We start from the raw sequence: 24,902 nt of genomic DNA, 5'->3' as shown, positions 1-24,902 counted from the left end.
TGGTGTCAGCTCTCTGTTGAGGTTGTGACCCCCTCTGTGGTCCTGTGCATGCAGTGAGGAAGGAGTCGAGGTTCACTTTTATCCGGAGGACACCCAGTCCTTCCAATGTTTGCTGAACAGTTTCCTTCCTGTCTGGTTGGCGTGGCCCCTTTGGCAACTGGCCAGAGGGGAAGGCCTGCCTCTGTGCTGGTGTATTACTGAGCTTCTCTCTCCTGTGTCCACACTGCACTGTCCTCAGTATGGCAACTTCATCGGAAGTCTTGGAATCGTATGCATTTTAGTCAGCTTGTCTGTTTCCTCAGAAGAGCTTATTGGAATTTTGGTAAGAATTGCAGTGAATCTATGTATCTATTGAAGCTGAAGCTCCAGTGCTTTGGCCACCTGATGTGAAGAGCTGACTCATTGGAAAAGACCCTGATGCAGGGAAAGATTGAGGGCAGGAGGAGAAGGGGACGACAGAGGATGAGATGGCTGGATGGCATCACTGACTCGATGGACATGAGTTTGGGTGGACTCTGGGAGTTGGTGATGGACAGGGAGGCCTGGCGTGCTGCAGTCCATGGGGTCGCAAAGAGTCGGACAGGACTGAGCGACTGAACAACAAAAAGTGTACCAAGATGAATGGAAACCATTAAGAAACTTGAGATTCCCATTCATGAAGGTTAGTGTAGGTCTCTAAAAATTATGCTCAGTGTTCAGCGTAGAGGCCTTGCCCGCATTTTGCTCAGTGTCACTCCTCTGCCCTTTGGAGAGAACCCAACTAGCAGGCATGCGCAGAACTGTCAGCCCACACCCCCAGGGGCATTCGCGGGCCGTCGCCACACAGTGAACCCGCGCGGCTTTCTACAGGTCGTCCGGACGATGAAGCTCCATCAGGCTTATGCTGGGACATAAGCGGAGGGTAAGCGCTGGTCTGGGGCAATGCCACGTGACACTGGTGCCTCCCGTGACCGCTAGCTGCTGTGAGCTCCCGCCCTTGTGGGGTTGAAAAGGGGGCAGTCCCCGCTCAGCAGGCACCGCGACCCCGAGGCCGTGCCGTCTGCCCTGCTGAAGGGAGCCACAGGGCAGCGCCTGGGTTGCCGCATGTGACCTGGCTCTGTTTATGTGATCCCCTGCCATTCATGATCCAACAGAGATTTTTATTTTCTAATTTATCTTTAGACCCCTTTCTAGAGCAGTTTTAGGTTCACAGCAAAAGTGAGAGGAAGGTGCAGAGGTTTCCCAAATGCCCCCTGCCCCGCAGGTGTGCGGGGCCCCCATTCTCAGAGCCTCATTTTGACCTCTGTGCCGAGGTCATCCTGTGAGCCAGGGTCTCTGACGGTGGCGCTGAGTCCTGACACTGGCCTTCGGGACATTCTGCCGGACCCTTGGCTGTGGCAGTCGGTGGTGATAACGTCTTCCCCTTGGTCCTTCCTGCCGCTGTAGCTCTTACCCCTGCTAAGTACAGCCCCCCGCGTCCACCCCAACATCAGAGAAAGGACACAGGGTGGGCCTGGACACTGCACCCCTCGCGAATCAGGTTGGACCTAGCTAAGCCCGTCTGCAGCTGCCCGCCTCGCGGCAGGGCACAGGGTGGGCCTGGGGGCATTCCGTGTCCCTTCCCATTAGTGCCAGCTCAGGCCCCGGGTTCCTCAGCCTTCAGAGAGGCCCAAGTGTCCCCTCCACAGCGTGCGTGTGACCACTTTCCGGAGGAGGTCCAGGGAGGTACCTGCCACACGGACTGACTGGGGTTTGCAGCCACCTTCTCAGGACCTGGGGCGTGGGCTGCGGCTCAGAACTTAGGAGCCACGTCCCTCGGGAGCGGAGTCAAGACTGCAGAATGCCTGCTGGCCGGGCGCCCAGAGGGTGGGCAGCCCTGCGGGGGGAGGACCACAGGCCGCCAGCAGTGCGCCGATGGGAGAACGGAGGCGGAAACAGCAGAGGGCCGAGACAGGCAGGGACGGGGGCGCCACCTGCCGGGAGCAGCCCCCGCACACGGCAGGGGTGCCTCTGCCACGGTGCCCGGGGCTGCAGGTGGCTCCCTCATGAACGAGCAGGTGAGGACTGGGGATGGGCAGGGGTCGTTCACAGGGACAGGGAAGGGTGTCTGCACACAAGCTTGTCCACTTCAGGTGTCCAGAAAGCAGGCGGTCCCGGCCCCCCGGACATAAGCAGTGCTCTAGCAGATTCAAGGCAGATTCAGAGGCCCGCCACCTGGAGCGCAGGTGCGGACGAGCTCCTGGTCCCCCGAGGGCTCTCAGCTTTCGGCCTTGACGACATCACATGGAAGGCTTGGCACGCAAAGTGCACAGCACCTTCACCCTGGGGCCTCCGAGACCCACTGTCCAGCACACTCAGATGCCCACGGGGCTGCCCCTGGACAGGCGTAGGTGGGCCCTGGGGACAAGGCCCTCCACCCCCAAATCCACTCCAGGCGAAGCCCATTCCCTCCTCCAAATGTTCCCAGAGCCTCCGTGGGCGGTGCCGCTGGCAGAGGGCAGTGAGCTGGGTGCCCAGCTCAGCGATCCTCAGCACCCAGGGCCTTGGTCTTCAGGAAGACGCTCTGCATGGCCGAGACCCGCTGCTCGTCCCGGATGTTGAAGGCCTGGAACTGCAGGCAGGGCAGGACAGTGGGGTCACAGGCCATCGGGGCCCGTCGGGCGCTCCCTGGGTCTCTCCCTCTGGGTCTTCACTTGTGCAACCCTCCCTGAGGATGGACACCCCTGGGGTCCTCTCTCCCAGGCTCTTTCCTGGATGGGCCTGACACAGGGAAGGCCCCCCCCCGCCGGGTGTACTGCCGCCCCCCCATCCCCACGCACCCTGGAAGGAGCCCGTGTGGGCTCTCAAGGTGCGGTGAGAACTGGACAGGAGCTGGAGGGGCTCTGAGGGGGGCAGGGGAGACCTAGCAGAGCTGGTGGAGCCTGGGGGCTCAAGGTGGGGCAGCTGGCAGACACACCCGGATGTGGGCATGGCCGAGGGAGCCCCGAGTCCAGGGATGCAGCAGGAAGCTGTCCCCCGGAGGCCTGGGGCAGCCGCACTTCATCACGAGGAACGGAGCCCGGGGGGCAGGCGGGGCTCTGAGCATTTGTCCAGTGTGGGTTTGCGGGTGCTTCAGGGGGCACCAGGGGCAGGCTCAGACGGCCTGGTTCCCAGAGATGGGCCCTTGGCCCTTGAGGTCCCTGGCAGCTGGGGGCGTCCACAGCTTGACGCTCCCACTGCACTGCCCCAGCGAGGACTGACCTGCCCCACCTTCCTCGGCTCCTGACCAGGGGTTGCACAGCAGGGCTCCCTCCCCACCCACCATGAACCCACACCTGCCGGGCCCCCCAGCCTCTGCGCCCACCTTGTCCAGCAGGACGTCGAAGTAGGCAGTTGCCCAGTAGGCGGGCTCACCAGCAGGCAGCTGCAGGAGCGCCCGGAGCCCGCTGCCCACACGCGGCGGGGGGCTGCGGCCCAGGTGGGTGGCGTGGATGCGCAGGGCGGCCTCGGGCTGGCTGGCAAAGCGCTCGACACGCTGGTAGAGGGCGCCCAGGTCCAGGCCCGGGTCCTGCAGCAGGTTCCACTCGGGGTGCAGGAAGTGCGGCAGGTTCTTGGTGGCCAAGCAGCAGAGCAGCACCACCAGGGGGCGGTACACGGCGCCCTGAAGCTCCGCCCAGTCCTCGGGCGCAGGGAAGAGCGCAGCGGCCCACAGCAGCACCATCTGCGGGGCATCGGGTCAGCCCACCCCGGGGAGGCCCCGCCCGCCCCGGGGAGGCCCCGCCCGCTCGCGCCTGCCCCAGCCTCTGCGCCTCCCCGGGCGTCCCAGAGGCCCCCATCCTGATGCCCCTCTTCTCCCTGGGGTCAAGAAGCTCAGGGGCTTCTGAAACTCCCACCATCCTCTGGGCCTTTCCCATGTGCCCCGTCCTGCACGAACTCCTACTGATGCCCTGCAGCCCTACACAAAATGCCCTGCCCGGTGACATCGCCCCTGCCCTCATCTGTAAGTCCAGGATGCCTGAATGCATCTGAAAACCACCAGAATAGACTTATCTGCCCCCCAGCACCTCCTGCTCCCCCACCCGAGCCCCCAGCCAGGAGCCCTTCCTGTCGCTTGGCGCCCTGCCGCACGCCCCCCAGGCCTCAGCCCAGCCGCTCCCCCTGCACACGGGCCCCGGAGAGGCCGCGCGGGACCACAAACCTTCAAGTGGCTGAAGGTCAGGCCGGGGCTCCGGCCGCCGTCCCGCCAGCTCTCGTGGTTGACCCGGTCGAGGATGGAGAGGCTGTCCAGGCGGTGGCCCGGAAGGGAGCCCAGCGCCCCCAGCAGCCTGGTGAGCAGGTAATCAGTGGAGACCCTGGAGCCCGACAGACACACCGTGGGCGGTCAGCACCCGCGCCGCCCAGCTGTCCAGGCGCCTGCTCAGATAGGACGGTCCCCCGCCTCTGCGGCCTTCTGAGCCCCACGGGATGGCCGGGCCACACGGGGGCTGGCCTGGCGCTCGCACTATTCAGGAACCACCCCTGATGGGCCCTCAGAGGCGGAATGTCCCATTTCCAGGTAGAAGCTCAGGTGCAGGACGTGGGGGGCGGCTGGGCGCCCCCAGGCACGTCCGGCCCTCTTCGTGTGGGCAGGAAGATGCCCCCATGACCCACCAGGGGTGAAGCAGTGGCTCTGTGTGGGCGGGCAGGGGCCGGGTGAAGCCCCCCGGCCAGGCAGGGTGGCGTCTCCACTCCAGGCCAGGTCGGGTCAGGATGGGACCCAGTCCCCAGCCCTGGGTTTGAGGGGAGCTCAGCCACAGCCCCGTGCCCCCACCTCCCCTCACAGACACTGAGGAGGGCTCCCCTCCCCTGCAGGACGGGCCGCCCTTCCTAGGCACAGGCTCCTGGGGGGGACCTGGGACCCGAGGCGGGGCTGTGGGGGCTCCAGGGCCGGGTGGGGGCTGCCCCCTCCCTCACAGTGGGGGATGTGCGTCTGGGAAGGGCAGAGTCCAGGGTCCATGCCTCTCTCCTCGGACACTGACTGCCCTCCCCAAGGGGCCTCCCCGCTGCCCTGTGCCCCCAGGTCAGTCCCCCGACCCTCGCCACTGTCCCACCAGAAGGGAAGGCGCCGGGTGGGGTGACAGAGGAGGCCACCCAGGACAGCCCCCCAGAGTTCCGAGTCCCCCCTCGGGTGCCTGACAGCACCCTCTCCCCAGGGGGACAGAGGGCGCCTCCCCATCCCCCAGTGCCAGGAGGCGAGGAGCTGGCAGCAGGGGGCAAGCAGTCTGGTGGGATCCCTGAAACCCCAGAAACAGCAGCGCTGTTCAGGAGCCTGGGCAGAGGTGGGCAGGGGACTCTGCAGGCCCACCTGCCTGCAGTGGGGAGCAGAGGGCTGATAGGCCACCCCTCCCGCCGGCTCCCCGGGGCCCCGCACACCCGGAGTGCGCCCTACCTCCAGAGCTCAGCGCTGGCTGGCACGAGGGCTGCCTCCTGGCGGGCGATCCCTCGCAGGGCGCCCTCAGGGAACCCTGGCACAAGCCGGGCCCCTTCCAGGGCGGGCACCCTGAGCCTCCTCCGCACCACGGGCACCACGTTGAAGTGGAGTGTCCTCCAGCCGCTGGACACCCGCAGGGACAGGCCGAGCTGCTCCTCCCTCAGGCTGTCCACGCTCAGGGAGCCTGCAATGGGCCACCCGCTAAGCCAGCCCCTCTCCCAGGCCGGCCTCTGAACCCCAACCTCCAAGCCTCCAAGCCTCGGGAGGTGCCTCTAACAAGGTACACTGAGGCCGTGAGGGGGGCCCTGAGCCAGTGAGAACTGCTCACGGAACAGACGTCGGGGCCTGCTCAGGGGAAAGCCCACAGGAGCACCCGGGGTGGGGGGTGCACCGGGGATCTCTAGTCCAGGGGCGCACCCAGGGAGACCAGGCCGTGGGCACCGTGGCCTGGGACCTGGGACCTCAGCCTCCAGAGCACGGAGGAAACGCGCTTCTGTTGTTTGGGCTGCCAGGCCCCTGGGGTCTGGAGGAGGTTCCTAACCCTTGGCTCGAAGAGGCTGATTTTAAGGCTGTGCCCCACGCCCTGGGACACCCAGTGCCCCTCAGTCCCTGGTTGCCTCAGCACCCTTTTCCTGGACCCGTGGGCCCCTAACCCCGGGCCGGTGGGTCACAGCAGCCCCTCTGCTGGGGACACGCTGGGCTGCTGGAGGTCGGGTCCTTCCCTCCCCGCAGCCTGTAGCCCCTGCGGGTCCTCCAGAGGGTGGGGGCAGCCTCTGTGGCATTCCAGCTCCAGAGCCCGAGGGGGCTGGCTGTAGCTGGATGTCCCCTGATCAGACCCGCCTGCTCCCCACTTTCCACCCCTGTGCCCCTACGTGACCTGAGAGCCCCCTCCAGGCTCCACCTGTGACACCCCTCCAGGAAGGGCCAGGCCCAGGTGAGCGCCCAGTGGCCCTGCAGCCTGGGCGGTGAGGAGCTGGCTGGGCACAGCCTCGTCCAGGAGGAGGCCCTGGACCCCACCAGACATGCAGGCCTGGCACCGGAGCCTGGCTCCTGCTGCACATTCCAGCCAACCTGCTCCCCACTCCCTGCCTCCCCCCCAGACCTCAAGGGGCCCAGCCTAGCCCTGGAAAGCGCCCCAGACCACCAGGAGGGGATGCTCCATGTCCCTTTCCCCAGACACACACACACCCTGGAGAGAGCAGGCACTCTCAGGGCAGCGGGAGGGGCTCTGTGTGCAGCCTGGGTGAGGAGGGGTCGTCCCTGCCCTCCCAGTGCTGCCCAGAGAGGGTGCCAGGCCAGAGGCCAGGGGCCAGCCAGCTGGGGCCCGGAGGGCGGGTCATCAGGTCCCAAAGGGAGTCCCCAGCACGTGCTCTGGAGGGCTGTCTCGCTGCTGGAGAGCCCGGTCTGCACTACCTGCCTTGGGCCTCCCATGGCCCCGGGGTTCAGGGAAGAGCCAGCGTGCCCCCTATCCCCATACAAAGACCCCTCCCCCACAATCTCCGCAGGGCGGCTCTTGGGCCACCTTCTGTGACCCTGCCCAGAGCAGGTCCCAGCCCTACCACTGGGGCCACTCCGTCCCCTGCAGGGCCCGTCTCCCCACCAGCTGAGCGGGGAAAGGGCTCAGGGACCTCCAGCCCCTCCCATTCAGTGTGGCTGGAGGCCCCTGTCATGCAGACACCTGGGTGGTTTCGCTTCCTTATCTGCCTTTGTTCACAGAAAGGTGGCTTGGAAGGCAGCCAGCCGCACCCACCGTCCCTGGCACTCCCCGCCTCGGCCTGCCTGGTCTCACCGGTTCCCAGGGTTGGGGCGGCCTGAACCCCCGCACCTGGACTGCCTCTTCCCTTTTAAGGCAAGTGTCAGAAGCAATGCCTGGAATTTCCTGCAGCAGGAAGCACGGGTGGGGAGGAGGGGCCTGGCCACTGGGCAGAGAGAGCCCTGCAGGTGGCAGGGCCCCGTGGAATGGAGGAAGAAGGGACGAGCCCTGCCCAGCTGCCGGCGGTCACTGTGAAGCTCAGAGGGGACCGGACAAGATGCGGGCAGGGCTGAGCTCAGGAGCGCTCATGACAGGCTGCGGCCACCCAGCGGGGCGCGTCTGCCATCAGCCTGCAGCAGGCCTGTGAGGGCCAGGTGGGCAACCTCCCCGTGGGCTCGGAGTCCTCATGTCGGCTTGCAGACAGATGCCTGGCTCCCCCGCAACCCGCAGGACCTGAGCCTGGATGTGCAGTCAGACCTGAGCTCCGTACGCTGGGCGGCCCGGGACAGGTCAGCACCCCTCAGGTGGCTGCCGTCCCACTCGCTGATGTGGGGCCAAGAGGACTCCAGGCGACAGCCACAGGCACTCCGTGCCTGCCCCTCCCGGGAGAGCCGCGCACCTTGTCGCGGTCCCAGGCCCTGCCCCGCGGCCCTGCCCCCTGGAGGAGGCACTGCACCACCCTGGGCCCATGCCATGCGGATCTGTCCTTCTGGCGCCCTTGAGGTCCAGGCAGCCCCTGCTGGAAGGAGGCCCACAACTTCTGGGCTTGTCAGGAGTGCTGCCCGTGGCCCCCACCCATCAGATCACATCACCAGGGCAACCAGGGAGATGCTGAGGCCAGAGCCTGCTCAGCGGAAAGTTTCTTGCCACAGAACCTGCCCAGGACCAGGACACCAGCATACATAGAAACAGGGCTGTGCACACCAGCACACCCCCCAACACACATGTGCGCACACATGCACTTATGATCCCACAGTCCCACACTCACAGACACACACGGTCACACAAGCATGCCCTTACACAGCCACATTTGCGCACACTTACACACAATGCACATGCACTCACGATCCTACCGTTTCACACTCACACACACACGTGTTCACACACGCACTCACCATCCTGCTATCCCACACTTGCACACATGTTCACACATGCGTGCACACACACGTGTTCACACACGCACTCACCATCCTGCTGTCCCACACTTACACACACACATGCACTCACCACCCTGTCACCCCACTCTTACACACGTGTGCTTACACATGCATTCGCGGGCCTGCCATCCCTCACACACACCCCCACACATGTGCGCACGTGTGCCCTCAGATCCCACAGTCCCACGGTACACACACACCCTGAACAGTCACACGTCCTCGCAGGCGCATGGAGCACAATCGCCCGCACCTGGCGCGATGAGGCGGTGGTGCTTGCAGTACACGACGGCCGCCACCAGCAGGTCCTTGAGGACCCGCAGGACCTTGCTGGGCACGATGTGGCCACAGCTCCTGGCGCTGCCCTCCAGGGAGGCCTCGAAGACATCGCCCGCCTTCCAGCGCTCCAGGCCGGCTGCTTCCTGGGGGAGGCCCAGGCGGCAGCACCCCAGGCCGCCCCCTGCTTCGGCGGCCCCCACCTCCTCAATCACCAGGGCCTCGGCATCCACCCACAGGGGCACCTCCACGTCCAGCGGGCCCTCCGAGGAGCGCAGGGCAAACTGGAAGGCCTCCAGGTCCCGGGAGTAGTCCACGAGGAAGCGGGGGTCCAGGGCGTGTGCGCGCTCCAGCAGGGTGAGCACCACGTCCTCGGCGCGCTGGTGTTCCTGCGCCCGGGACGCCGCCCGCGAGCGCAGGGCCTGCAGGTAGTGGTGCCACAGGGGCACCTGCACGGCCATGGCTGCGGGCACAGCCCCGCGGACGGGCAAGGCGCCGGCAGCAAGCGGGCTGGCTCCCACCAGCAACTGGCGGGCGGGCGGGCGGGGTGCAGCGGCTAAATAGCTGAGCGGGGCCCCGGCTTTGAAGTGGGGGTGAGTCAGGCATCAGCGATTAGGAACGTCGCGGGCGGGCGGGGCCTGGCTTCCCTCCCGCCACCGCGGCTCCACGGCCCAGGCCCAAGAGCGTCCAGGCTCGGGACTTTGCCCCTCTGGGCCTGGCCCCCCCCCCCACCCCATGCTGTCCTGTCCTGGGTGCCCCTTTTCCACCCTTAGGCCCGTCACAGTAGCCGCACGTGGGACATGGGCCATCCGAGTGGGACGTGGGCCATCCCCGCTGCTTGGCCGCGCCAGACCCCTCAGTGGGAGCTGTCCACTGCAGCTGCCACCTCCCAGCAGCCTCTCTCTGAGGGCCAGGCCGCGAGGCTGTGTTTCCACGGCAACCCGGACACCACCCCCCTCAGGCGCCTGTGCCCATGTAAAGCAGGGAGCCCAAACCCACTGCCTCCTCCCCCTGCAGGGCATGTGTCCAGCCCCAGCGCCCAGCCCCAGGCCCTCAGACCCTCGAGGGGCCCACCTCCCACCCACCTGCCCTTAGGCCTGAGAGGAGTCTTCACCCCCGGGGCCTGGTGCTGGACCGAGCCCGGTTCCAGAGGGTGCCTCCCTGGGCCTGCCTGGCCAGCCTGGGAAGCCTCGCCCTGCCGCCCCCTCCAGCACAGTCCAGCCCTGCCTGCCACTTCACAAATCCCAACCAGCCTCGGGAACTGCCCTGCCGACCCCGGGCCCCGCCCGGCTGGCCGTGCATCTGCGTTCAGCCACTGCATGGTCTGCAGACAGTGAGTATGGGGCCCTCCCCTGGCCAGGCGTCTGGAGACGCTGTCCCTGCAGCATTCCAGGGGAGCCCCTGCCCCCGCCCCCGCCCAAGACACCCAGGGAGCTGTGCCCATTTCAATGCTGTGGGCAGGACCGGCATCAAGCACTCTGTTCCTGGTGCTTGGAGACCCCGCTAAGAAGCTGCAGCCCCCGTGGGGGTGTCTCCGCTTCCACACCTCCCAGGACGAGGAGCCCACCACCTCACAAGGCAGCTCGTGAGAGTCAAGAGAAAATAGATTCACGTCCTCGGCCCTGGCTGGCCCTGCCCTCAGGGTTAGCCCAGTTAGCCCAGGGCATGCCTGCCCCTCCCCAGGGCAGCTCTGGGGGTTCAAGCCAACGCTGTTAGCAGCCCTCCTGGTGCCCTGCTCATCCTGCCTGCTTCCCGCGCCACCTGCCAGGAGAATGCTGACCTGCAGGGAGAGGCACTGGGGCCCTTCCGCCCTGACCTGACCCTTGGCACGGGGCCCTGCCTGCATCTGGAGCCACTGTCTGTGACTCAAGGATTCTCACGTCGCTCCAGCGTCACCCTCCCACGAATCTCACAGCTCTCCTGAATCCACCCAGGAGACCTGGCGACACCTGTCTACCCAAAGTGCCAAGAGCTTTGAGCCGCGGGAAGGCCCATGCCATGCCCAACGGGCTGCCTTGGGCTCTGCGCTCTGAGGACCCTGGGGCAGGGGCCCTCCCCGCCCGGGGCACCAGCCCCTGCTGTCCCTGGAGCGCTGCTCCTGGTCTGCGACCCTGAAGGGCTGGAGGCTGGCCGTGCACACTTCTCACCCTCCCCGTGCCCATCCTTGCCCTTTTCTGGCGCCCCTGCTCCCGGCACCCCACAACCAGGCCCATGTGCCCCAGGGTCTGGCAGACCCCTCGGACCCAACAAACTCAGCATGCATCTCCAACCACAGAGGGTTCTCCCCGCCCCGCTCCGGTCTCAGGGGAGCCCCACTTCTGCCCAGCGAGTCCTGGATCTGTCCCCCCACGCCCTGCAGACTGTCCACCCAAGCCCACCTCTCCCCAGGCCTCTGGTCCCTGGGAGCCTCTCTGGTGTCAACCCTGTGTCCATACTCCCAGGAACCTTCTCCTTCATCTCTGGCCTAGCCTCAGCCCCTGCTTACCTGACCCCTAACCACTCCTGTGTCCCCTTGAGCGGATCAGGCAGGCTGGTCCCCTGACAGTCCCTGACAACACCCCTGCCAGGCATCCTCAGTGTGCTCCCCCACCCAGGGTGGCTGCCAGCGGCCAGAGGCGCTCCTGCAGCAGGCACTTGGGCAACAAGAGGGATTGTGGGCATGTGGGGCAGACATCCCGGGAAGCTGGACGTGAGCTCCCTGCAGGGAGAGATGAGAGAGACAGAGGGGAGCAGGCACCCACCCGGCAGGCCTCAGACCCTAGGACATCCACCCGAACAGGCTCCTGAACGGCGGCCCCCACATGGGCTCAGCACAAGTGACGGACAGTCCAGGTGGCCAGGGGCTTGCAGAGAAGGGAGGCCAGGCCCCCCGAAGGACACCGCTAGCAGTCACCCTGGACACCCTCCGACTGGCTGGGGTCAGACCCAGGCTCTGGCCCCAGTCCTCACCCAGTGTGGCCTGCCTCCTCTGCCTGCCCACGGCGCTAGCCCATTTGTGCCACAGCCCGTATCACCAGCCACCGCCTGACTAGGCGGTAGACACGTGCAGGGGTGCAGCTGAGCCTGGCTTCCTGGATGCACCCCCAACACTGTGGCAGGATCTACCACTGCCCCTGGTGCCCGCAGGCCGGGCACTGTCCCCCTGACCACCCGTCAGCCTCGGAGGCTCTGCAGGCAGCCGGGAGGGGCACGGCGGGTGGAGGGAAGGCCAACGGCCCCCAGGAGCCAGCCAGCCACCTGGCTGAAGCCTCTCCTCCCAGGCTACCCGGCCCTGGGGTGAGCAAGAGGGAACACGCAGGACTGGATGTGCAAGGGGATGCCAGGCCAATTGACCCGGAGGTTCACGGAGAAGCCAGGGAGGCCGTCATGTCCGCAAGCAGCCTCAAGAGGCCCGTGCGAGCGGGTGCGGGGGTGGGGCTGGGGTGTGAGGCTCTGTCCGTCCATCGAGCAGGGGCTGCAGAGCCCTGAGGGGGCGAGCTGTCCGGGTGCCTGTGGACACTGGGACCCCTTAAGAGGGAGCAGGCGTGTGGGCGACCAGCAACGGTCCCCAGGAAGGTAACCCCCGCCCCACCAAGCGGCAGTGGACAGCTGACCCATGAACGTGTCCCAGGCAGGAAGGGAGCCGGGCAGGCACAGATGGATGGGGCTGGGCAAGGCCTGCAGGGAGAGGAGGGGCTCCGAGGGCCCGTCACGGTGCGGGGAGGAGCGGGTGAGACAGGGACCCCGGCAGAGGCCCTCTCAGGCCCATGGAGGGGAAGACCACCATCAGGGTAGCCCAGGGCGGCCCAGCTCCCGTCCAGGCCGGTCAGTCAGCCCAGGGCCAGCCCGCAGCCCGCAGCCCTCCCCTGCGTGTCAGTCGCTCACTCGCACCCAACTCTTTGCGACCGCGTGGACCATGGCCCGCCAGGCTTCTCCACCCGTGGGATTCTCCAGGCAAGAGTGCTGGAGCGGGTGGCCATTTCCTCCTCCAAGCCCTCCCCTAGGACGCGGCGTCAACTGCACAGCCCGACCCAAGAGTCGAGCAGCTCTCTCCTGAAGGTGCCGGGTGGCGGGGGGCGAGGGAGGCATTTGCCTCCAGGTCTGCAGGCAGGAATGGGTTGTTTTTGTTGTGACGAAAAGGTAGCAGAAAGCTGACTGTCTCCTTGAGCTGCTCACAAGTGTGGCTGTCGGAAGGCGGGGCAACAAGTCACTCCTACTCCCCTTCCCCAAGACCAGCCCCCAAGCGCGCCCACAGCAGCACCCTTGGGCAGCCCTCTGAGTGGACAGCTGGGCTCTGCTCCTGGGGCTGGACGCCCCCTGGAAAACCAGGGCTGGTGGTCCCCCGTGGTCTCTGGGCAGTGGCCTGGATGTCATGGGAGGCCCCCACACTGCACAGAGACGGGAGGAGTTGAGGCCCATCTCCCACAGTGCACAGGCCTGGGGCCTGCTCGGGGGGACCCTGAGAGGCTGGCAAGCAATGCCCCTGAGCATGAGCCTCCCACCAACACCCCGATCCCGCAGAGAGTCACACACAGTCTTAAGCATGGACGGAGGGCTGGGCTGGCTGGAGGCACCAACTCAGAGTGGCTGGGGCCGCAGGGCAGCGGGAGGGTCAGCGGTTCCAGCCGGTGCTCGAGCCTGTGCCCCAGCGTCCAGGACTGGGCTGTATTTTGATGCCACAGCAGGGTTCTCAGGCCAGCTTCTGTCCAGCACCTGCAGGGGACACAGCCCCAGAGGCCACAGAGCTGGGTCGGCGGAGTCCCAGCCGCCAGGGGAGCTACTCCTCTCGTGAGCAGTCCCCGGCCGTCCTGCACGCTCCTGCCAGGGGCGTGAGGAGGCTGGGGGCCCGGGGTCACGGAGGAGCCCCGCCAGTCAGATCCCGGCCGATCACAGCGGGGCCAGCCTGGAGGCCGCGAGGGTGGGACAGGGACGCCTGCCCTCCCCAGGGCTGCCTGTGACTCGCCTTCAGAGGACACGTCAGGGCCACGAGTCGTGTCCGTGGCCGTTCAGGGGCTGCTGTGGCCTGAGCACGGGGAAGTCAGTGCTTTGCTGAGAGTCTGAGGTCCCGTCCTCTTGGAGCGGGTCTAGGTCAAGGGTGGCAAGTGCTGGGGCCCCCGGGGCCAGGCAAGGCCAGCCAGCTCTGCCTCTGCTTCCCCGCCCCTCACCCTGTGGTCCCCGTCCACTCGTGGGCCCAGCGTGGCCTGGGCTCTCCACTGTCCCCGGGGAGTCTGCGGGCGACCTGTCGCCGTAGACGCAGTGCAGGCCGAGGAGGACGCAGCGAGGCCCCTGCTTCCGGGGGGGAACAGTGCACAGGGCCGGGGCACGGCTGGGCCGGGGGAGGTGGCCAAGGCCTCAGCGCAGCCCTCAGTGCCCGGGGACTCCCTCCAAGTGCTCAGGGGAAGGCGCACGGTCCGCGGGTGGGAGTCAGGACAGCCCCAGTCCTCCCCGACCCCATGCTCCCCCCCACAGGGCCCATGTGCTGAGCACCTCCACAACACCCTCCACTCGGTCCAGAGTGTTCCCTGGGGGCCGCACCTAGGCCCTGGGCTACGCCCCGCCCGAGGGCCCTGCTGGCCTAGTGATGGCCCCAGGTAGAAGCCACAGCATGGACGATGGGCAGGGAAGCCCTGGGTGGTGCCCACCAGGCCCGTGTGAGCCCTAAGAGGATGGCCACTGGGGCCAGAGGGGCGTCTCCGAGGAGAGGACGCTGAGGGGGGCAAGGACCGCAGACCCCTGGGTGCTCTGCTCCGCCACGAGGCTTCAAGGGGGCAGAACAGGCCGGGGTGGGTGTCGGGCAGGGCGGGGCATGGGCATTAACCACCCCAGCCCCCCAGGCTCACCAGCTGGGTTCATTTCTGACTGTGAAGTCTGGTCTGGACTCGTCCGAGTAGTCTGCACAGACAGTCACACCCACCTCTGCAGCCCCCGTCCTCCCCCTGCCTGAGCCCCCCGCGCCTGGCCTCACCCATCACCACTCCTGACAGGTCAGCTTCTGCCCATGCTCATGTGGCCCCAGGAAGGTGCGGGGGAGGGAGCGGTGGCCTGCCCGTGGCAAGTGGGACACGAGTGACCCCGGGGCAGGTCCCCCGGCGGGGCTCCCGGGGACCAGCCTCCAGAAGGCTCACCCAGGGCTCCCCGGTCCCCGTGCAGACTCAGTCTGCCCACCCGTTACAGGCATTGCACCACTGAGTCCCTTTGCAAAGGCTTGGAAAATGTCATGGTTTATGATCCTCAGTCAGGAGGGACCGGGGGTCTGCGCGCCTCCCCCACCTGCTGTGTGGCCCCCAAGCACACAACTCCTTCCAGGCAACTGCCCAGAGGAGGGCTAGGGCCCTTCCCTGCATGGGTGGGGGTCTGGGGGAGAGGCCATCCCCTCCCCCACGTGGTCACTCAGGTAGACAGCGTCACCCAGGGCGTCTCCAGGTCTCTGGGGAATCGGCTTCCGGACAACAGCGTTCCTTGGTCCCCACGGCAACAGAGCCGCCCTCCTGTTTCCAGGGAAACCAAGCCCTCTGCGTCGTGGTTGCTGCAGCAGCGCCTATGGGTTCAGTCAGCCACACTGTCCTGCCAACTCAGAGGGGCAGCTGGGCGTCCAGGACAGAGGAGCCAGGTGCTGCCGGGGTGTAGGGCTGGTGCTCAAACACAGGTCCCAGCCTGGCCAGGGTCCTGAGAGGAGAGTCTCGGGCCGCAGAGCCCCTGCTTTCTCTTGGGTCCTGTGCACCAGCCCGTGATGAGTTCTGCCTCCAGTGAACCAGGCAACGGGGACTCCACCAAGCAGTCCCGGCTGGGGCTGGACGCGGTGATCAAGGTCAGTGCTGTGGCCGCCCTCCAGCACCCTCCTGGGCACAGGGGCTGAAGGCCCCTTGGGAGGGAAGGGACCCTGCACGGAAGGACCACACCTCCCCGGCTGCAAGGGGTACTTTCCACGTGCTCACGTGGTCAGCGTGGACATGGAGTAAGTGCGCGCACACATACACACACACATGCACACACAGGTGCACACACAACACACGGGTGCACACACAGACACACGAGCACACACACAGGTGCACACACGTGCAGACTCCAATAGGACAGAGTCTGGGGAGAGTCTGAACTGGAGGCTGGGGACCTGAGCCTAGGCCCAGCCCCCCGATCTGTGCTGTGTGAACTCGGGCAGCCAGCCCTCCTCTCTGCGCCCTGGGCCTGCTGCCTGCACACTGGGGGTGGGGGAGATGGAGGAACCTCCCACCCAAACAGTCTGGCTCACTGCTGCCTTGGTGGCAAAGTGTGGGAATCAGCGGGCCTTCCTGGAGAGCTGTGGGCCCAGATGTGGGTGTGGTCCACCCCAGGGTCTGTTCCGTGAGGCCCAGAAGTCCTGGTTCTGTCTTCCTTTATGGCCCCCACCTGGGCGACAAAAACCACAGCATCTGGGCGTCACCCCCGACGTCCCCCCCTTCACTCCAGACTTGCAGCCTGGTGCCCAGCTCTGTCGTCGCAGCCCCTTAAGAGCCCCGCACCCCGACCCCCATCGTCACCTGGCTCCAGCCGCCACAGCCAGCCCGTCCCCACCCTGCCTCACCTCCGGGGATCCCAGTGAACCCCTGGGAACCAGCTGACTCAGCCATTTATTAACCCAGTGACTAGAAGCTCAGAACTATGCTGTAGGGGGTGGCACGGCCCCAGGCAAGCAGATGGGTCCCCAGGAAAGTCACTGCCCAGAGCTGCGCCGGTGATTAGATGGCACGGTGGGGTCATGTGTGCACACCCGGGACGGGCAGGGGCAACAGCAGGATGTTTGGATCAGGTGGCACACAAGGCAAACACGGCGGCCCTGGGTGGGACCGTCTGCCCGGCTCCCGGGAGGCCAGCACTCGACGTGCTGAGCGCCGGCGGCCAGGCAGGGGCGGGGCCGGGGGAGGGAGGGCGGCTCACACCCCATTCCCCAGGCAGGCAGCACCTCACTGGGAGGGGGAACCTATCACCCCTTGGGAGTCCAGGAAAGCAGAACCTGAGAGTTGCAGTCGCTGTGGCTACAGGCTGGTTTGAGGGAGAAACACAGGATGGTGCCCACGTCCAGCAGCGGGCAGCGGTGTGTGGCGCACGAGGCTGCCCCCAGCTCCCGCTGCCCACGGGACACTGTCATCTGAAAGCCGTGGGGAGCCCTCGCAGGTGTGCACAGCCTACCCACCAGCACCTGTCATCTGCACGGCAGTGATTGAGATCTCAAGGCAATTACTCCTGGGCGAGCAGACGGGCGGGCGCCAAAGGTGCCCAGATAGGCCGTCCAGACAGATGGCAGGAGAGATGGCTCCTCCAGCCCTCCGGCTGCAGACAGAAACTGTGGGGCCCAGGCGAGGCGCCACTTCGGGACGGGGCTCACATGGGACGAGGCCTGAAGCTGCCCCTCTGTCCCCAGAGCCCCGGACACCCCGCTCGCTGCCACCAGAGCCGCTGCCCACCCCAGCTTCTCCCTGAGCCCCTTCCAGCCACTCACCCACACTCAGAGCTGGACTCTCTGAGGGTCTGGACCAGAGCAGGTGGACAAAGCCGGCCGACAGGCAGAGGAGCCCTGAGCAGGAAGAGCTGTGATTCTAGATCCAGTTCTGTCAGAAGTTTCAGGAAGGGTCAGATTCTTTCTTTTTGTGTTACATTTTGAGTCGTGGTGTTTTTCTAAGAACTTGTCCATTATATGTCAGTTTTCAAATTTGCTGCCCGAAGTTGCTCCTAACATCCTCTCGCTGTCGTTCTGAAGCCTGAGAGTCCGAGGCAGGGCAATCTCCCACCCCTCAGTGCTGGGGGCTTTGAGACCCAGGAGTCCCTGGGGACCCCGGACGTTGGGGTGAAGTTCAAGCGAGTCCCTGGCAGGCTCGGATGCGTGCGTCACCCCCGATCGACACTGCTTTCGCTGCCGACACTGGTGGCTGCGGGGCCTCCTTATGGTGTTTGTCTTCTGTCTCACTGATTTATGTATTTATTCTTCCTTCTCTTTTCAGTCTTGGGATTGTTGTTCTCAATTTTGAGACGTGTTTAGCTCATTGATTTAGTCTTGTTTTTTAAAAAATTTTTACTTAAAAAGTTGTAGTAAATTATGTATATGTGTGCGTGCATGCTCAGTCATGTCCAACTCTTTGGGACCCTGTGGACTGTAGCCCACCAGGCTCCTCTGTCCGTGGGATTTTCCAGGCAGGAATACTGGAGTGGGTTGCCATTGCCTTCTCCAGAAAAAAAAAAAAATTGCGGTAAATTATATATCCATAAAGTTGGCCACTTTCACCACCTTAAAGTGTGCAATTCAGTGGCATTAAGTCCACGCACACTGAGCGAGCTTCACCGCCACCGTCTCCAGAAGCCCCTCATCCTTCCAGACTGAACTCTGCTCCTGTTAACACTGACTCCCCACCCGCCCCCAGGCCCGGGGCCCATCCTGCCTGCTGTCTCTGCAGATGTCACGACTCTAGGGCCTCACTGGGAGGACTCAGGCAATATCTGTTGCTTTGCGCTTGGTTTACCTACTTAGTCACTGTTGTTCAGCCACTAAGCCACGTCCAGCTCTCTGTGGCCCCGTGGACTGCAGCACCCCAGGCTTCCTTAGTTCCTTTAGCCCTTTAGCTCCTCTTCGCTTTCTGCCATTAGAGTGGTATCATCTGCATATCTAGGGTTGCTGATATTTCTCCCGGAAATCTTGATTCCAGCTTGTGATTCATCCAGTCAGGCATTTCTCATGATGTACTCTGCATAGAAGTTAAATAAGCAGGGTAACAATATACAGCCCTGACGGACTCCTTTCCCGATCTGGAACCAGTCTGTTGTTCCGTGTTTGGCTCTAACTGGTGCTTCCTGACCTGCATACAGGTTTCTCAGCAGGCAGGTCAGGTGGGCCTGACATTCCCATCTCTCCAAGAATTTTCCACAGTTTGTTGTGATTCGCACAGTCAAAGGCTTTAGCGTAGTCAGTGAAGCAGATGTTTTTCTGGAATTCCCTTGCTTTTTCTATGACCCAATGGATGTTAGCAATTTGATCTTTGGTTGGTCTGCCTTTTCTAAATCCAGCTTGAATATCTGTTGAAGCCTAGCTTGACAGATTTTGAGCATTACTTTGCTAGTGTGTGAGATGAGTGCAAATGTGCAGTAGTTTGAGCATTCTTTGGCATTGCCTTTCTTTGGGATTGGAATGAAAACTGACCTTTTCCAGTCCTGTGGCCATACAGTTCTCATCACCTGGACCCCATGCCCCCCAACTCACCACTAGTGAAGTAGGAATTTCCTTGAGGGAAGGGGGAACCAAGGCTGGCAGGTGGTGGCCATGGGGCTGGACCCCACATCACGGAGGCATCCTCCACTCTGCACAGGAGCATTTTATAAAGCAATTCCCTCCCCCCCAATACCCTGCTCTCTAGCATATTGGAAGCACAGGGAGCGCGGCCGAGAGGAGCTACCTCATGCCCAAGGTCAGGGGCAGCAACCGAGACTGCCAGGCTGCGAAGGCGCAGGAGCAGCCAAGGGGAGCTAGGCTTTGGAAATCATGAGGTTTCTGTGGCAACAGCTCACCTCTGACGTTGGAGCATGAAGACAGCCATGGACAGTGTGTGTGCAAATAGGTGGGGTGCTTTTCCCAGAAAGCTTTACTTATGAACGAGTGGCAAGCCTGAGTCTGGCCTGCAGATGGAGTCTGCTGAGCTCAGGATTAGCAGGTGAAGGAATAAAGGGATAGTCGTGTGGGTACGGTCAGACAAATGGTGGTAGGCAGTTGAGCGGGTGGGTGGGCGTGGTGGACAGGTGGCCGGCTGGGAAAGTCATTGTCCGCAAAGTAGCGGTGAGAGCAGGGGCCCGTATTCTGGACACCGGCCTCTGAGATGAAAACTCACTGGATATTCTCTCTACCTCTGGTTGGAGTGTTGCACACACACAAAAACATACAGGCATCCTGAGTGCACAGCTTAACATCCTCCCCAGCACTTGGCATTTCCTATCGTTTTCCTATTCAGCCATTACGGTGAACAGACAGCGATATCACGGGGCTTCGCCGGTGGCTCAAGGGTAAAGAATCTGCCTGCAGTGCAGGAGCTGCGGGAGACCTGGGTTGGATCCCCGGGTCGGGAAGACCCCCTGCAGGAGGGCACGGCAACCCACTCCAGTATCCTTGCCTGGAGAATCCCAAGGGCAGAGGAGCCTGGCGGGCTGCAGTCGGTGGGGTCACAAAGAGTCGGACACGACTGAGCGGCTCGGCACACACGTGTGCACAGGGGTGCCACGTTACGGCTCTGGTCGCCACCTACCCAGCGACTAGTGGGACTGAGCGCATTTCCTGGCCCCGTGGACATCGCCCTCTGAGAGGTGCCTGCTCTACGTTGCGCCCAGTTGTGCCCTGGGGTGCCTTCGCTTCTTATCACTGATCTGGGTCTGACTGGGTAACCTAGGGGCGGCCCTTTATTGAATGCGTGCGCTGCAAACGTCTCCTGGGCGCCTTCGGCCCTCCTGACGGTGCTTCTGAGCAGCAGTTCTTAGCGTCAACAGGCGCCGCCTGCCATTTTCCCCTTAGGTCAGTGCTGCGCGTGACCTATTGAAGAAACACACTGGGCCTACCCCAAGGTCGCATTCTTCCACGCTTTCTCTTAAGAGTTTCATTGTGTTACACTCACGGTTAGACCCGCAATCTGTCTGGGACCCACCTCTGCGTGGCGTGAGGTGGGGCCCACCATGCATTCCCTTCTATGCGAATAGCCAGGCAACCTGGCTCCACTTCGAAACTCACGTCATCTTCCAAGGCCCTGCGTGTCACCCCTGTCACCACCAGCGTGTGCACACGGATGCGCATGTGTGTCTGTGCTAGTTTGCATTCACACTGTCCCACCGGTCAGGGGGTCCTCACACCAGCGCCACCCTACCCTCGTCGCTGTGGATCCGTGCCATGGCTCCACGTCTGGGAGCACAAGCTTTGTTCTTCTTCCTGACTCCCTCCGTAATTTTGCCTCTTCCATAAGACTTTTCAAATCAATCTGTTAATTTCTCCAGTACTGGCTACTCACTCCAGTATTCTGGTCTGAGAAATCCCAAGGGCAGCGGAGCCTGGAGGGCTACAGTCCCCGGGATTGAGAAGAGTCGGGCACAACTGAGTGACTAACACTTTCACACTTTTCCACATGCATTTTCGAATCAGTTTGTTAATTTCTACAAGCTAAAAACGTTGCTGGAGTTTGGACTCAAATCTCATTGAATCTATAGATCAATTTGAGGTGGCTCGAGTCTTCCAATTCACAGACAGAATCCATTCTTCCCTTTATGTTTTTGCAAATTTTACTCAATGTAGCCCTCAATGGAGAGGCCTGGCACGTTTTACTACTACAATTGCTCCTGGGTATCTGACCTGTTGGGTTGCCTACTGTTTTTAAAATGATGGTAGCTGAGAACCCAACTCTGTTCAGAGGGTCGTTCCAGCCCAAGGCATCTTCAAAGCGCTCTGTCACTGACCTCGAAGACGCAGAGGCCCCGGGCCCATGCGGGTCGCCGCACTGCCCACCTCCCGCGTGCCGGTCCGTCTGGCCCAGCGCCCCGAGGCCCTCCCGTCCTCAGCAGGCGCGCCACAGCCTGATGGCTGTTGTAGGTGCTGCCAAGCGAGTGTGGCTCCCAGCCCCTCCTGCGCCCCGCGCCCTCCGTCTCATCGTTGGTTTAAGATTCCAAAGTTGGGGGGTGCTGAGAGGGAGGGGAGGAAGGGAAAGCACCAGGGGATGGGAGGCGGTGCCAGCAGGGGGCCGGGGTGGGCAGTGATGGGGTCTGCGCTCTGCCGCTGTCTCTCCCTCAGGGTCCCCATCTGTATGAGGCTGAGACGGGTGGTCTGGGGGCTTCCCAGAGTCTGGGTAAGAGAAGGCCCATGCGTGGGACAAGAGCCGGGAGGATCTGAGAGTGCCAGGGTGAGGCCAAGCCTTGTGTGGACGGCAGCCAGGGTCCCTGCACTCATCAGACAGGCCACGTCCCCCTTCCTGGCTCAGAAATGAGGATGGGGCCCCACGGTCCTCAGCAGAAGTTCGAGCCACCAGCCACCTCTCCTGTATCCCCGAATCCTCCACCCCCTGCCCCGCACAGACACAGACTGGATGCCCATGTCGCTGCCTCTGCCTCTTCCCGGACACCTGATTGGTGTCTCATCTGGCTGGTGGACTCTTACTCACCCTTCAAGGTCCAACTCAAATGCCACCTCCTCCAGGAAGCCTGTGTGGGCATCAGGAACATGGGAGCAAACAAGATCGACCGGATGCAGGCCCTCCCCAGCGTCCTTGATCCGAGTCATTTTTCAGTTAGTGATTCAGACTGTGGACTTGGCTTTCAGTCATTCTGGTGCTGAGCCGTGTTCGACGAGCCTGCTTATGCACCAAGCGCTGATGGGGCAGGGGGCTCGGGGTGCGAGTGCAGAGGTGAACGAGCTGCTGTCCCCCACCTTCTCCATGCCTGGTTTCAGGCCTGGCAAGGACTGCCCCACTGCTACTACTTGAGGACCACACTACTGACTCGGCTCCTGGGGTGGTGCCCAGAGCCCCAGAGACCAGGACCAGGCGGTCCTAAGACGCGGCATGGCGGGGCCAGGTGTTATCCCGGACACAGAGAGGCTCTTTCTCCTAAGGAAGTGGAGCCTGGCAGGTGGCCACCCGGGCCCAGGGCCCGCTGTGCCGCAGGCCAAGCCACAGAAGGAGGGCAAGCCGACGTCTGGGGCTGGATCTGACTGGATGCCCCATCCTGGGGTGTGTTCTTCAGGCTGTGCCCAGCCCTGGGGTGCAGCGGGCCCCGTGGGAGTGCCCGGGGAGAAGAGGAGGGAGGGGCAGAGGCGGAGAAGGAGAGCGGGCTGGGGTGGGCCCAGGCCGTCCCTGTTCCCCTGCGGTCAAGGCGGGGAGACCCCAGGCCAGCGCGCCTGCGGAGCCCTGCCTCCTGGCCACTGGGCGGGTGCCGGGGGGTCCAGGGCAGGTCCTGACGCCGGCACTGCCACTGTAGATGCGCGACCCTGAGCTGCCCTTTCAGGTGGAGACAACACATATAAATGTGCTGAGAAACCTCGAGGGGCGCCGCGCTTCTCTCTTCACCCTTTTGTCCACAGACAAGGGAGCCCCTCTGTTCCCACTGCTCTGGGGGGTAGGGGTCCCAGCCTCCTCCCCAGAGCTGGGGCAGCCACAGTTTCTGCAGCGCCCCTCACGGCCACACGGTGGCACTGTTGCAGCTCCGCCGCTGCTAACCCCGTCGGCAGGCCGGGCAGCCACCGTCGGACACCCTCATTCACCGGCTCCTGCCCCCCAGGCTGCCCCCGTGTGCAGGCTGAGCCGAGGTCCCCGCCCGTTTCCCACTCTTGCAGGGTGACCGGCCGGGGCTTCTGGCCGCCCTCCCTGCCTCACCACTGGGCCCCTCTGGACCCACCTTGGCCCACCCAGGGGTCTCCCTAGCCGGGCTCAGGGTGTGCGGCAGCCTCACCGCCCCCAGAAGCCGCGGGGCTCCTTTTGCAAGTGCCCCCCATCTCTGTGGACCTGTGTGCCTGTGCAGCCCTCCGATTCAGAGGGGCCCCTCGGGGCCCGAGGCTGGGCCCAGCAAGGGGGACAGTGAGCCTGCTCTGCCTGACCTCCCCTCTGTTCTTAGCGGATCTGCCTCCGAGCCCCCTCAAGTCTGTGAAAATGGGGTCCCAGGGAAGCAACCCCCACCCTCCACGGAGCCGCAGTCCCCGGGTCCCTGGGACGCCCCCTCCCCCATTTTCAAAGCTGAGAACACAAGGCTCACGACGGCAGGTGACAGACCTGGGCTGGGCAGTGAGCTGGCCGCGGTGCAGCAGGGACCTCCGCCCATCTCTAGAGGGGAGCCCCCCCTGACCTCGGGTGGGCGGCCGGGAAGCCCATGTTCCTCTGGGTGGAGGCCCTCCCCAACCATACAGCCGCACGTGGAGGGCGACAGTGATGAATCAAGAGGTGGCCGGCCCACTGGGCCTCCCGCTGGTGGCGTCACACGGGGGCTACGACCTCCCGGGGTCCTCAGAGGCAGGCTGAGCTGACGGGGAGAAGGCCCTGGGGACACGGACAAGCTCCACGGCGGGTCTGGGGTCTTCCAGGAGGCTGAGGCCCAGCCCTGCTGTCCCCTCTGACCGCTGAGATTGCTGCCAGGGGCCTTCTGGAGCTTTCCCAGTGCACTCCAGGTCACAGGAGGACAGCCTACCCCGGGGACAGACCAAAACCCGGAGGTGGCCCCCGGCCCACAGAACTGTAGGGGAGTCGTGGGGGTCTCCCGAGGGCAAGGAGGCGGCTGACCGTGGGGTCCAAGCTGAGCGCAGGCCCAGGGGCACGCCCTGGATGGATGCCCCTCCCACTCCGCGCCCCTCCCCGCCGCCCCGGTGGTTTCTGCAGGGGAGGGGGGAGGGGCGGTGGAAGGCGGGGTGGGAGAGGGGAGGGCCGGGTGGAGGGGGGCGGCCCGAGGCCCTCCGCGCACCCCTGCAGCGGCTCCAGCTGGGCCTCGGCCCATCGCAGGCACCCGGCCGCAGCTGGAACCCATTACGCCCCCAGCTCCTCCGGGGACGCCCCGGCTAATAAGTGACCCTCTGTAACTGTTAGGAATGAGTCAAGCCTGTGCCGCGGCTTTTTCCCGTTAGCGCGGGGAGGGCGCGGGGAGGGGGGCCTCGGGCCGGGGCCTTCCTGGCCTAGGAGGAGGCTTCCTGGACGTGACCCCTCAGAGAGGACCGCGGCTGGGCGCCTGCCTGCAGCCTCGCCTGCCTGGAGGACCGGGCAGGCCTCGGTGGTCTTGGCGCCCCTCCCCGGCTGGGCCCGGAAGGGGCGGCCCGCATCTCCTCCCCTCTCTCAGCTCAGGGAGGCTGCTCACGACCCACCGGTCATACTGAGGGGTCTGCAGGGAGGTGCAGTGAAGGTTCCTCCCAAGGCCTCCCGGGGGAGGCAGCTGCCCGCAGCAGGGGAAGGGGAGCGGCCTTCTCACCCCCGGGTCCTCACTCCGGGCTCCTCACTCCAGAGTCCTCACGGCAGGGTCCTCACTCCAGGGTCCTCACTCCAGGCTCCTCACTCCCGGGGTCTCACTCCGGGGTCCTCACTCCAGGCTCCTCATTCCACGGTCCTCACTCCAGGGTCCTCACTCCAGGCTCCTCACTCCCAGGGTCTCACTCTGGGGTCCTCACTCCGGGGTCCTCATTCCACGGTCCTCACTCCCGGGGTCTCACTCCGGGGTCCTCACTCCAGGCTCCTCATTCCACGGTCCTCACTGCAGGGTCCTCACTCCGGGCTCCTCGCTCCCGGGGTCTCACTCCGCGGCCGGGCAGCAGGGTTGGCTCACTCTCTGCGCCTCACTGAGCTGCTTCGGGCAG

At 64.4% G+C, this 24,902-nt stretch overlaps 2 protein-coding genes across 4 annotated transcripts in view; one reads left to right on the top strand and one right to left on the bottom strand.

Moving 5' to 3' along the window:
- Positions 1-1,118: 1,118 nt before the first annotated feature.
- MAB21L4 (mab-21 like 4) lies at positions 1,119-14,045 on the bottom strand. Its single transcript, XM_042239728.1, has 7 exons — positions 13,999-14,045; positions 13,756-13,916; positions 8,589-9,191; positions 5,387-5,612; positions 4,157-4,310; positions 3,323-3,679; positions 1,119-2,590 (listed from the first exon to the last, which is right to left on the bottom strand). The coding sequence occupies exons 1-7, from the start codon at positions 14,043-14,045 to the stop codon at positions 2,498-2,500; spliced, it is 1,641 nt and encodes a 546-aa protein (XP_042095662.1). The 3' UTR covers positions 1,119-2,497.
- Positions 14,046-15,164: 1,119 nt separating this feature from the next.
- The window catches only part of LOC101102952 (ciliary rootlet coiled-coil protein 2), a 51,797-nt gene continuing 42,059 nt past the window's right edge, over positions 15,165-24,902 (top strand). For all 3 annotated transcript variants that reach the window (XM_042239544.1, XM_042239541.1, XM_042239538.1), the window contains exon 1: positions 15,165-15,398. In XM_042239544.1, the coding sequence (XP_042095478.1) occupies positions 15,321-15,398 (78 nt within the window). In that variant the 5' untranslated portion in view covers positions 15,165-15,320. The remainder of the gene's footprint in view (positions 15,399-24,902) is intronic.

This window comes from Ovis aries, chromosome 1 (genome assembly GCF_016772045.2).
Source record: "Ovis aries strain OAR_USU_Benz2616 breed Rambouillet chromosome 1, ARS-UI_Ramb_v3.0, whole genome shotgun sequence".
NCBI lineage: Eukaryota > Metazoa > Chordata > Mammalia > Artiodactyla > Bovidae > Ovis > Ovis aries.
Note: the sequence above shows the minus strand (reverse complement) of the source record. Positions and strands in the feature narration are given on the sequence as shown.

What these genes read in the sequence shown, in the direction of transcription:
- MAB21L4 (XM_042239728.1), bottom strand. Translation starts at nt 14,045, where the DNA reads ATGGGGTCGGGGAGGACTGGGGCTGTCCTGACTCCCACCCGCGGACC. An exon ending in GCCAGCGCTGAGCTCTGGAG is followed by an intron (nt 4,311 to 5,386) that starts GTAGGGCGCACT and finishes GTCGGGCTCCAG; the next exon opens with GGTCTCCACTGATTACCTGC. An exon ending in TGACCTTCAGCCACTTGAAG is followed by an intron (nt 3,680 to 4,156) that starts GTTTGTGGTCCC and finishes GATGCCCCGCAG; the next exon opens with ATGGTGCTGCTGTGGGCCGC.